The sequence below is a fragment of the Salvelinus sp. IW2-2015 genome, linkage group LG22 (assembly GCF_002910315.2).
Source record: "Salvelinus sp. IW2-2015 linkage group LG22, ASM291031v2, whole genome shotgun sequence".
Classification (NCBI taxonomy): Eukaryota; Metazoa; Chordata; class Actinopteri; order Salmoniformes; family Salmonidae; genus Salvelinus; species Salvelinus sp. IW2-2015.
The window spans coordinates 2,451,310-2,463,375 of record NC_036862.1 but is presented as its reverse complement, the minus strand read 5'-3'; the positions used below and the strand labels follow the sequence as shown (position 1 = coordinate 2,463,375).

At 44.7% G+C, this 12,066-nt stretch overlaps 1 protein-coding gene across 1 annotated transcript; it reads right to left on the bottom strand.

The window, feature by feature from the left end:
• Positions 1–352: 352 nt before the first annotated feature.
• On the bottom strand, positions 353–3,157 carry LOC111949578 (high mobility group protein B1). The gene is made up of 5 exons (XM_023966861.2): positions 2,966–3,157; positions 1,955–2,117; positions 1,637–1,782; positions 1,355–1,529; positions 353–926 (listed from the first exon to the last, which is right to left on the bottom strand). The coding sequence occupies exons 2-5, from the start codon at positions 2,099–2,101 to the stop codon at positions 804–806; spliced, it is 591 nt and encodes a 196-aa protein (XP_023822629.1). The 5' UTR covers positions 2,102–2,117; positions 2,966–3,157; the 3' UTR covers positions 353–803.
• Between the last annotated feature and the right edge of the window lie 8,909 nt (positions 3,158–12,066).

The window sequence follows — 12,066 nt, the reverse complement described above, 5'->3', positions numbered from 1 at the left end:
TTTTTAAGAATTCGCAAATATTGTACTATCCAGGTGTGCAAAGCTGACTTACAGCTGTAGTTACTGACTCTGGTGAACATGTATTGACTTGGTGGTGAGAATACTTAAGTAAATTWGAAATTTCATTTAATTAATTTGCTAAAATATCTAAAAACATGTTTTCACCTTGTCATTATGGGGTATTGTGTGTAAATGGGTGAAAAAAATATTTAATCAATTTTGAATTCAGGCTTTGACAACAAAACATGGAATAAGTCAAGGGGTATGAATACTTTCTGAAGGCACTATGTAAATATTTATCGAAATCAACCAAATGCCTTAGTTCATGGTAAATCTTCAAAAAAAAAAACAATTTATTAAAAAAGACCTTTATTTTAGACATTCCTGAATGTCAGCTGCAATTAGAGTGGTATTCAAAGAATAAAAAGACCTTGTGACAAACATATGAAAAAATATTTCAAACAAATACAGGAAAAAAACAAATACACTAGCTACCAACCCAGAAATCTGATTTGAGAGTTGCACACCTTTTACTTCCATATTGATTCATAATCCTCCAAAGCAGTTACAGGCAAGGGCAGGAAAAAAGGGCTACTACAACAAAAATATCAAAACATCAAATTCAAGACATGTAGTGTTAACTTTAACCAGTTATGGAGCATAACACCATCCATCTTAAAAACATTAAATAGACACACATCCTAATGTGTTCTCGTTGCGTCTGGGTCTGTTCATAGATGTAAGGTGTGTACAATAGAGTTACATAGCATTAAACAAGTATGTAGGCTACAACAGCAGAGAGGCTACTCGTCATCATCCTCATCGTCATCATCCTCTTCCTCATCATCCTCCTCTTCGTCGTCGTCGTCAGCAGCTGCGGAGGAGGCCGTATCTACTCTACCATTGGTGCGGTATGAGGCGATATCCTGTGTAACACAACATAATTATTTAGAGCCTGACCAATATGCTTTTCTGGGATCCAATACATCTGCAGACATACCGTTTTACAGCGGGAAAATGAAAAAGCAATTTTTCCACACGGAATTCTCATATTGCCATCCAAAAGAGCAAATGTCCAAGAAAATGCTTAAAACTTTCCATTGTGACACATGAGAATGGTCACATGTGTTTAGATAAGCATTAGATTCCCTTTTTTCCATCCTATTTATTTAAGATCTGTGGAATTGTCTGCACCCATCTTATTCAAATAAAATGTCACGGCATCGTGATCAGGAAATCAGAAGTTTGTAAATCAACTTCAATGACGATTGAATAGAGGATAATCTCAGAAAAGCAGGAATACCAGTCATTGGGAAAACCCCATCTCTTTGGGTTTTAACAAAGCCCTACTCACCTTGTCGTATTTCTCCTTCAGCGTGGCTGCCTTCTTCTCGTACGGCTTCTTCTCCTCAGCTGCAGAGCTGTTCCACATCACTCCCAGCTTCTTAGCAGTGTCTCCAATGGACAGGCCTGGGTGCTCGCTCTTTATCTTGGCCCGGAAGTCAGCACAGAAGATGAAGAACGCAGACCTGAGAAACAAAAAAAACATATGTAAATTGAAAGGGAAGTTTAATTCACCTCTATAATTGCTATCCAGTCTAGCTGCCATGCAAACCCAGTAAACTATGGTACATACGGTGGTCTCTTGGGGGCATTAGGATCCTTGAACCTCTTCTTTTTCTGGCCATTGGGTGGGATGTAGTTCTTCATTTCTTTCTCGTAGCGGACCTTGTCTTGCTTCGCCATGTCTTCAAACTTGCCTTTTTCTTTAGGAGACATGGGCTGGATATAGAGGTATAAACTCAGATTACACATCTACATGGCCACCGCTAGACTGTCCACAAGGTCACTCAAGTGTAACAAAACATACTATGGTGGAAATATAGCCATAATCATTCTATGTATGTACCAGAAACATGTCACTTCACAATCGTTCACTGTTGTGTAATGCTACCTTCCATCGCTCTGAGCATTTCTTGGAGAACTCGGCGAAGTTGACACTGGCTTCGGGGTGTTTCTTCTTGTGCTCTGCCCTGCAGGTCTGCACGAAGTAAGCATATGACGACATCTTGCCTCTCGGTTTCCTAGGATCTTTCCCCATGGTGACTTGTGTAGGCCTAGTAGGAGAGGGAATAGATACAGTTTCAAAAACATAAAACCAAATTTGTCACCCTGAGCTTTGGCCATATTAAATTAGTGTCCCGACCATGTCTCGACCTTAATTGAAAATAAACATTTGTAATCACTAATAATGCAAACTAAATGCAATACATATTTTTCTACTGTTCGCAACTAATTAAAGGTGCAGTTATACAGAGGGTTGGTGTACTGTCGCTAACTAGCTACAACGGCAGTTCGCTAGCTTCGAATCCAGCCCCCTCAACACCAAACGCTCAGCATATAGTTACTAGCTAGCCATCATGGATCCATCCCATTGTTGTGTCGTAGGTAACTAACGTTAGCCTTGCAGTGTGCTAGCGAACCGTTATAGATAACTAACTAACGTGTTAGTGTTGCAAAAAACTAAATGAAGACCGAAAATCTGACTCGTATCACATGGGACAAAACAACTACGTTACAGCAAAGAAAATCGAGATGCTCTCTGTTAACGTTACCTAACGTCAGCGCAGCAGCTGCTTGTTAGCCACAGCTAGCCATAGCAAAAATAACTAACCTTAGATAGCTATCTAGATGTAATAGAATATAGCTAGTTAGATGTCTGGCTTCCATGAGTTCGTAAAAGCAACTAAGGTTACTGAAATCGTTTTAGGTGGTGCCTGAAAAAATGTGGTTGTTCGCTGTCTTTGTTAGCCCCCATCTACATAACGTTAGCTGGTTAACAAGCTAATGCTTTATGAATGCTCAGCATAATACACACATTTCAACAAAAATAAATCATTGCCATGTTCTTATTTCCAATAACTCGCTATATATTTTAGCTAATATTTGTGGTGTAAATACATACCCTAAGTTAGCTAGCCAGCTGCCTCAACAAACAACAATGGGACGATGATTAATATTCCGCCAGAAGTACAAACAATCACGTCACTTTCGTATGGTAATGATAAATCCTTCAAAATAAAAGCCCACAATTGAAACGTGTACCTTCTTCGGTGGGGTTTTAGTCAGGTGGCCAGGGTTCCGGTCTAGAAGCACTGTTTCGACAGCTCCTACAGTTTTGCTTCCGTACAGCAGTTGGACCCGTCACTGCTCACGCTGCTCCCTGTGTGCACTGAGTGCTAGTGTGCATGTGATGTTGGTCCGTATAAACTGTATGCAGATGCTGGTCCATATAAACAGGATGCAACCCAAATATAGACGGTCCATGATCGGCATATGCGAATGTGAGTAGATTTCCTTTTAAAAAATGGGGGTCATCTTGGATGCCGTKTCACGTGCCCTTTTACCTCAGTGGTTTTAGGTACCTCGTACGAACAATCCTGATCTAGTGAAACAGAATGTAAGCTTGCGACATCAGGATGGTTCGTACGAGGCTAGGGTTTTGATGCGGACGACATTCAAAAAGTTGTATTGCTGCCCACTACTGGATTCAAAGTAAAAAAGAAAACCATACTTGATGGGGAAAAACAAAGTTACTCCTCACAACTAAAATAGTTGAGGAAACAAAACAAAGCAAAACAGACTCCCACTTCTTCCGTCCTTCAAAGTTCCATATCTCCCGACTCAGGCTCTGGGACCTGAGAGAGTAGTACGGCTTGTGATAGCCTTTCATGTGACTCATTCGCAGAGAAGTCCTCCAATCTCAGAAACCGCTCCGCTGCATTCACAATGTTGTCCATTTTTGTAGACTTCTTCTCCACTTATGCAGTGTCGTTGATCACCATAGCCATAAAGAGTACAAAGTCTACCTTTTTAACCTGTAGAATATGCCTATCCACCAACAAAAGCACTACAGCGATCACAATCTTGGGACAAATGCTTTTACACAGTAATTCATATACCCCAACTTCACCACAGGTATGGAGAGACTCCACCTCAAAAAACAAAACAACAGATAGACTTTTGAATTTCTCTCTATTAACTACTCATTTCATCTGAAGTGCATCAATCTTCCAACTCGACTTCCCACGAAACGCCAGATATTACCCCCTTGAGGGGGCCCTGTTCCGAAGAGCTACGCACGACACGGCAACATTCTCGACTCGAGTACAACGCAACGCAACTCAATCTCTTTCTGCTTATCAGAAGTACACAAAAATCAAACAAAGTCCACTTATTGTAATCCTTACTGCATTTACTTTACCCATCACTCTTTCCACCAGCTTGGATACTTCAAATGGATTCCTCAGGTTTGGCAACTTGATCCGCCCCTCCTCAACAAACCGCAATCCTACATGATAAGAATGGGCATTGTGCATACCCATAAGGGCCTTCCTACTACATCTTCCCCTCTCCAATGAAGAAGAATTCAACATTCATAACCACTGAAGAACAACTGAAATATAATTTGGAACCAGTATTATTCTCTTAACATGCTACTTCACATTCCGAATCAGTATGAAAGCATTCAATTACACAGTCTCTTTTTGCTGGGTATGGTCCCCAACAATATGTATCCTATTCATGTGACATAGTCTTTCAGCCACTCTGGTGGCTTCACATCCCTTTTTGGKCGAGCTTGTGGCTCTGTGAGAATGCTTTTTGGGYGAGCTTGTGGCTCTGTGAGCATTCTCTCCTTCCCCCTCTTTTTGTGCGTTGTCTGTGGCCTCCTCAGCCTGTGCGGCTGGTAGATCTGGAAGAGCTCTGAGGTGTGTTTTGTTCCTCCGTACCTCCTCTGAGCCTGTGTCCACCACATAGGAGCGTGGGGCATCCGCTTTCCTCAGCACTATTGCTGGTGTCTTTGAGTTTGTAGTCCACACACATTGGCCTTTTGTAAACTTTGGTCTCTCCGTAGCACGGTGTCTCTGATTAAAGTCTCCAGTTTGTGTTTGCTTCAGCCGTTTGTCCCTCTCAGCCAAGGCCTTCCTGTTAGGTCATTGAGATTTAAGCTGAGCCGGCGAGACAGGCAATGGGGAGTGCAGCCTCCTGCCCATCAGGTGCTCGGCAAGTGACAGCCCATGATGCAGTGGTGTAACTCTGTAAGCTAACAGAGTCCTGTATGGATCCTTGTTGTTTTTCAGCAGTCCCTTGACTGTTTTCACAGCTCTCTCTGCCTCACCGTTGCTCTGTGCATGGTAGGGGCTACTGGTCACGTGTGAAGTCATATTCTGCAAAAGCAGAAAAGGAGCTCGCGGAGAACAGCGTTATCTGTAACCAAAAATGTACTGATAAACACCATCTGATGTGGTTATGGGTGTCTTTGCAATTTCAATGTATCTTGAATAGTAATCTACCACTAGCAGATGTGTCATTTTTCCAATAGAACATATCTTCCCCTAAATTTTGCCATGGCCGTTTTGGCAGCGCCATTGCCATCATTGGTTCAGGATGACAAGGTTGACATTTTGCACACACCTCACACTTGGCCAGTGTCGATATTCCCAAAGTTTAGTTTTTCTTTGCAGGGGGACTCTTATTATATATTTTTAAATGTCGCATCCTGAGATCGTGCTGCCAGCATAATATCCTGCTGCTACGAGAACGGTAATGGGACGATGCTGGTCACCTTTGATCAGCGGTCTTTTCGCTGGCTCCATACATTGTGGCTCCTATTGGCTGCCGCCAACTGCTTCGGGCGATTGCTTTCCACAGTTCTTACTGGAGATGTCGAAGAATTCCATGCATTCATTAACCATCACAGTGCGGCCCATGTCGGCCTATTGTATATTTATGAAATCATTATTTATTAAAGTGATTGTCTCTATAACCTGTTAATTCATATGCCGTGATATATAGGCTTAAATGCCGAGACAATAAGAAGACGCAGTGGCAGAATAAATTCAACCACACCTTGGTTTTATCACAAAGCCGCATAGCAAACTCTGTCCGGTGAAGTCCAGAAAGCAAATTGCATGTACAGTAACAGTTACATGACCTACACAGCATGGTCCCGAAACACAAATGTTTCTGCCATTTTTTGACCACTAAACAAGTATTGATGTAGAACCATATAGAGTTACCACAAGTTGCAAAGAAAACAGGAGCTGCCTTCACTATTCCAGCACCATTTCAACATCATCAAATCATGTCTGCTTAGTCTAATACAGTGGCAACTAAAATACACCAAAAACAATTTAGTCCAGTCAACGTATGCTAAATATAATGTGGCTGTCTATGGTTCTGATTTCTGTGTGTGCATGTGTGTGCATACATGTTTGTGCAAGTAGAAAAACATGTGGACTCACCCTCCTTGTAGAGAAACGCCAATGTCATCCTCCTCTCTTTCATGTTGACGAATCAGTCTATTACTCTGTCATACAGTACACACTTACAATTTTTGTTGTTACTAGGCTACCTGGCTAAAATGCTTGCTCGCTAGCCTAACTTCCATTCATGGGCAATGTTAGCTAGTTAACATTAGCCTTCTACATCTAGCTACATATTGAACTTCCATCCTCTCAGGCCAAGGGGCACATCAATGTATGAATTAATTGTTGGATCAGAATCGCTGTTATAATCATTGGCTAGTACAAAGAATTAAGTAAAATCACAAGTCCAAATCCCTATCTCCATCCTTGGCTAATTTAGGAAAGGGCCAATTTTAGATAGCTGGCTAGCTAGCCACTGGAGGAAAACAACACAACAAGATGCAACAATTCAAGTTTTTCTGTCAATGAAGTATGCTCTCAATGGGATATGATAGGAGTGATGCCAAATCCAAGCTGGCTTCCATTGACACTTTTTTTTGGTGCGCCAGGACCATTCACAGTTGAGCTCGCTCACTTTAGCTCAACACTGATTGGATCATTTTTAATATTTTTTTTAGTCAAGGGAGGCCAGATGCTTGCTGGCTTCTCTTGCCTTCAAGGGAAGCCAGCTTGGATTTGGCGTCACTCCTATAAAATCCCATTGAGAGCATACTTCATTGACAGAAAAACTTGAATTGTTGCATTTTGTTGTGTTGTTGAAAAATGGCGCCGGAGAGGATGGCAGAAGTTTTACGTGCCCCCAGCCGATTGTTTTTTGTTTGCAACTTATTTTTGTACTTTTTTTGTACATAATGTTGCCGCTACCGTCTCTTATGACCGAAAATAACTTCTAGACATCAGGAATGCAATTACTCACCACAGACTGGCAGAATCCTCTTTTTCCTTTCACGACACAGACGAGTCCGACGCGAAGAATACACCGCTTCCTCGGGAACAAGCCCTGATCCCCATGATCTGTGTGAAGAGGAGGTGGAGAAAGAGGGGGCGAAGGTCAGGCTGCCTTCTGAGAATTTGTAGGTAATCGAATAAACCCCCACTTCCCTCCATTCTGCTAGCAAATGTGCAATCTTTGGACAATAAAATTGACGAGTTATGCGGAAGTTTAAACTACCAATGGGACATTAAAAACTGTAACATCTTATGCTTCACGGAGTCGTGGCTGAATGATGACAACATCAACATACAGCTGGCTGGTTATACGATGTACCGGCAGGAAAGAACAGCGGCGTCTGGTAAGACAAGGGTCGGCGGCCTATGTATTTTTGTAAACAAAAATTTAAATTTAAATGTTTTTTTTAGAGTAAAGTACATCGAAAAAAAAATCAAAAGAAAACTGCAAACTGAATAGGAGACCAAACAAGCAGCAAACAAAGAAGAAAGGCTTTTGAAAAAGTAACAATTTTTCATAAAATTATACCGTTTTCATAGCTAGCTAAGTTGTTTACCTGTTGCTAGGCAGTTGCTAGGGACATTCCTGAAAGAAGCTAGCTAGCTAACAAGGAGTGTCTAGTTGGCAGAAGAGAAGAAGGGACAAAGAAGGGACAAAGTGGGACAAAATAAGGACAGAAGAAAAGGGAAAGGGGACATTAAGGTGGAAGCAGTCCTCAAAGACAACAAAGACAATAATACAAGAAACAACACTTCTATTGCCTCTCCTCTACGATACGCACTCCCGGTTTGGTTTGGAGCGAGTAGTTGCATTCCGCTTTGCTCCACAGGTAGTATTACAGGTAGTATTACATTTCATTTCATTACAGTACAACAGTTTGATTTGTTTGATCTTAGCTGGCTACATAGCCGTCTTTGTATCCAAGATAATTGTGTAGTCTAGAGTAATTGTCAAGGTTACCTAGCCAGTTAGAGGTTACCTAGCCAGCTACACTTTCAAACAAAGTCAACAACGCAGCCACTGCTAGCTAGCCTATTTCACCACAGCCAGCAGTACTATATCATTTTAGTCAATAAGATTTTTTGCAACGTAAGCTTAACTTTCTGAACATTCGAGACGTGTAGTCCACTTGTCATTCCAATCTCCTTTGCATTAGCGTAGCCTATTCTGTAGCCTGTCAACTATGTGTCTGTCTATCCCTGTTTCTCTCTCTCTGCACAGACCATACAAACGCTTCACACGCTTGGCCGCTGCTACTCTAACCTGGTGGTCCCAGCGCGCACGACCCACGTGGAGTTCAGGTCTCAGGCAGCCTCTGGAACTGCCGATCTGCGGCCAACAAGGCAGAGTTAATCTCAGCCTATGCTTCCCTCCAGTCCCTCGACTTCTTGCACTGACGGAACAATGGATTACCACTGATAACACTGCTACTCCTACTGCTCTCTCCTCGTCTGCCCACGTGTTCTCGCACACCCCGAGAGCTTCTGGTCAGCGGGGTGGTGGACTGGGATCCTCATCTCTCCCAAGTGGACATTCTCTCTTTCTCCCCTGACCATCTGTCTATCGCCTCCTTTGAATTCCATGCTGTCACAGTTACCAGCCCTTTCAAGCTTAACATCCTAATCATTTATCACCCTCCAGGTTCCCTTGGAGAGTTCATCAATGAGCTTGACGCCCTGATAAGTTCCTTTCTGAGGATGGCTCACTCTCACAGTTTCTGGGTGACTTTAACCTCCCCACGTCTACCTTTGACTCATTCCTCTCTGCCTCCTTCTTTCCACTCCTCTCCTCTTTTGACCTCACCCTCTCACCTTCCCCCCCTACTCACAAGGCAGGCAATACGCTTGACCTCATCTTTACTAGATGCTGTTCTTCCACTAATCTCATTGCAACTCCCTCCAAGTCTCCGACTACTACCTTGTATCCTTTTCCCTCTCGCTCTCATCCAACACTTCCCCACACTGCCCCTACTCGGATGGTATCGCGCCGTCCCAACTTCGCTCTCTCTCCCCGCTACTCTCTCCTCTTCCATCCTATCATCTCTTCCCTCTGCTCAAACCTTCTCCAACCTATCTCCTGATTCTGCCTCCTCAACCCTCCTCTCCTCCCTTTCTGCATCCTTTGACTCTCTATGTCCCCTATCCTCCAGGCCGGCTCGGTCTCCCCTCCTGCTCCGTGGCTCGACGACTCATTGCGAGCTCACAGAACAGGGCTCCGGGCAGCCGAGCGGAAATGGAGGAAAACTCGCCTCCCTGCGGACCTGGCATCCTTTCACTCCTCCTCTCTACATTCTCCTCTTCTGTCTCTGCTGCTAAAGCCAATTTCTACCACTCTAAATTCCAAGCATCTGCCTCTAACCCTAGGAAGCTCTTTGCCACCTTCTCCTCCCTCCTGAATCCTCCTCCCCTCCTCCCCCCTCTCCCTCTCTGCTGATGACTTCGTCAACCATTTTGAAAAGAAGGTCGACGACATCCGATCCTCGTTTGCTAAGTCAAACGACACCGCTGGTTCTGCCTCACACTGCCCTACCCCTGTGCTTTGACCTCTTTCTCCCCTCTCTCTCCAGATGAAATCTCGCGTCTTGTGACGGCCGGCCGCCCAACAACCTGCCCGCTTGACCCTATCCCTCCTCTCTTCTCCAGACCATTTCCGGAGACCTTCTCCCTTACCTCACCTCGCTCATCAACTCATCCTTGACCGTTGGCTACGTCCCTTCCGTCTTCAAGAGAGCGAGAGTTGCACCCCTTCTGAAAAAACCTACACTCGATCCCTCCGATGTCCAAACTACAGACCAGTATCCCTTCTTTCTTTTCTCTCCAAAACTCTTGAACGTGCCGTCCTTGGCCAGCTCTCCTGCTATTTCTCTCTCAGAATGACCTTCTTGATCCAAATCAGTCAGGTTTCAAGACTAGTCATTCAACTGAGACTGCTCTTCTCTGTGTCACGAGGGCGCTCCGCACTGCTAAAGCTAACTCTCTCTCCTCTGCTCTCATCCTTCTAGACCTATCGGCTGCCTTTGATACTGTGAACCATCAGATCCTCCTCTCCACCCTCTCCGAGCTGGGCATCTCCGGCGCGGCCCACGCTTGGATTGCGTCCTACCTGACAGGTCGCTCCTACCAGGTGGCGTGGCGAGAATCTGTCTCCGCACCACGTGCTCTCACCACTGGTGTCCCCCAGGGCTCTGTTCTAGGCCCTCTCCTATTCTCGCTATACACCAAGTCACTTGGCTCTGTCATATCCTCACATGGTCTCTCCTATCATTGCTATGCAGACGACACACAAATTAAAATCTTCTCCTTTCCCCCTCTGATAACCAGGTGGTGAATCGCATCTCTGCATGTCTGGCAGACATATCAGTGGTGGATGACGGATCACCACCTCAAGCTGAACCTCGGCAAGACGGAGCTGCTCTTCCTCCCGGGGAAGGACTGCCCGTTCCATGATCTCGCCATCACGGTTGACAACCTCATTGTGTCCTCCTCCCAGAGTGCTAAGAACCTTGGCGTGATCCTGGACAACACCCTGTCGTTCTCAACTAACATCAAGGGGTGACCCGTTCCTGTAGGTTCATGCTCTACAACATTCGCAGAGTACGACCTGCCTCACGCAGGAAGCGGCGCAGGTCCTAATCCAGGCACTTGTCATCTCCGTCTGGATTACTGCAACTCGCTGTTGGCTGGGCTCCCTGCCTGTGCCATTAAACCCTACAACTCATCCAGAACGCTGCAGCCCGTCTGGTGTTCAACTTTCCCAAGTTCTCTCACGTCACCCCGCTCCTCCGCTCTCTCCACTGGCTTCCAGTTGAAGCTCGCATCCGTTACAAGACCATGGTGCTTGCCTACGGAGCTGTGAGGGGAACGGCACCTCCGTACCTTCAGGCTCTGATAGGCCCTACACCAAACAAGGCACTGCGTTCATCCACCTCTGGCCTGCTCGCCTCCCTACCTCTGAGGAAGTACAGTTCCCGCTCAGCCCAGTCAAAACTGTTCCGCTGCTTTGGCACCCCAATGGTGGAACAAACTCCCTCACGACGCAGGTCAGCGGAGTCAATCACCACCTTCCGGAGACACCTGAAACCCCACCTCTTTAAGGAATACCTAGGATAGGATAAAGTAATCCTTCTAACCCCCCCCCCCCTTAAAAGAGTTAGATGCACTATTGTAAAAGTGGTTGTTTCCACTGGATATCATAAGGTGAATGCAGCAATTTGTAAGTCGCTCTGGATAAGAGCGTCTGCTAAATGACTTAAATGTAAATGTAAACAACAGCTGGTGCACGATATCTAAGGAAGTCTCAAGCTATTGCTCGTCTGAGGTAGACTATCTCATGATAAGCTGTAGACCACACTACCTATCGAGAGTTTTCATCTATATCTTTTGTAGCTGTTTACATACCACCACAGTCAGAGGCTGGTACTAAGACAGCATTGAATGAGCTGTATTCCGTCATAAGCAAACAAGAAAACGCTCACCCAGAGGCGGCGCTCCTAGTAGCCGGGGACTTTAATGCAGGGAAACTTAAATCCGTTTTACCAAATTTCTATCAGCAATGTTAAATGTGCAACCAGAGGAAAAAGAACTCTGGACCACCTAGCTCCACACACAGACACATACAAAGCTCTCCCTCGCCCTCCATTTGGCAAATCTGACCAATATCTATCCTCCTCATTCCTGCTTAGTTCTGGAAAACGGTTAAAGACCTGGAGAATAAAACCCTCCTCCTCACAGCTGCCCATGTCCTTAATGTTGATGATGTGGTTGTTACTGACAAGAAGCAGATGGCTGAGCTCTTTAATCATCACTTCTTATTAAGTCATGATTCCTATTCCTATTTCCTGCCTCCTTG

Bases quoted from the DNA above. Each gene is read 5' to 3' on its own strand.
- LOC111949578 (XM_023966861.2), bottom strand. From the start codon at position 2,101: ATGGGGAAAGATCCTAGGAAACCGAGAGGCAAGATGTCGTCATATGCT. The intron at 1,783-1,954 runs GTAGCATTACAC...CTCTATATCCAG, and splicing joins AATGCTCAGAGCGATGGAAG to CCCATGTCTCCTAAAGAAAA. The intron at 1,530-1,636 runs GTATGTACCATA...TTTGTTTCTCAG, and splicing joins AATGCCCCCAAGAGACCACC to GTCTGCGTTCTTCATCTTCT.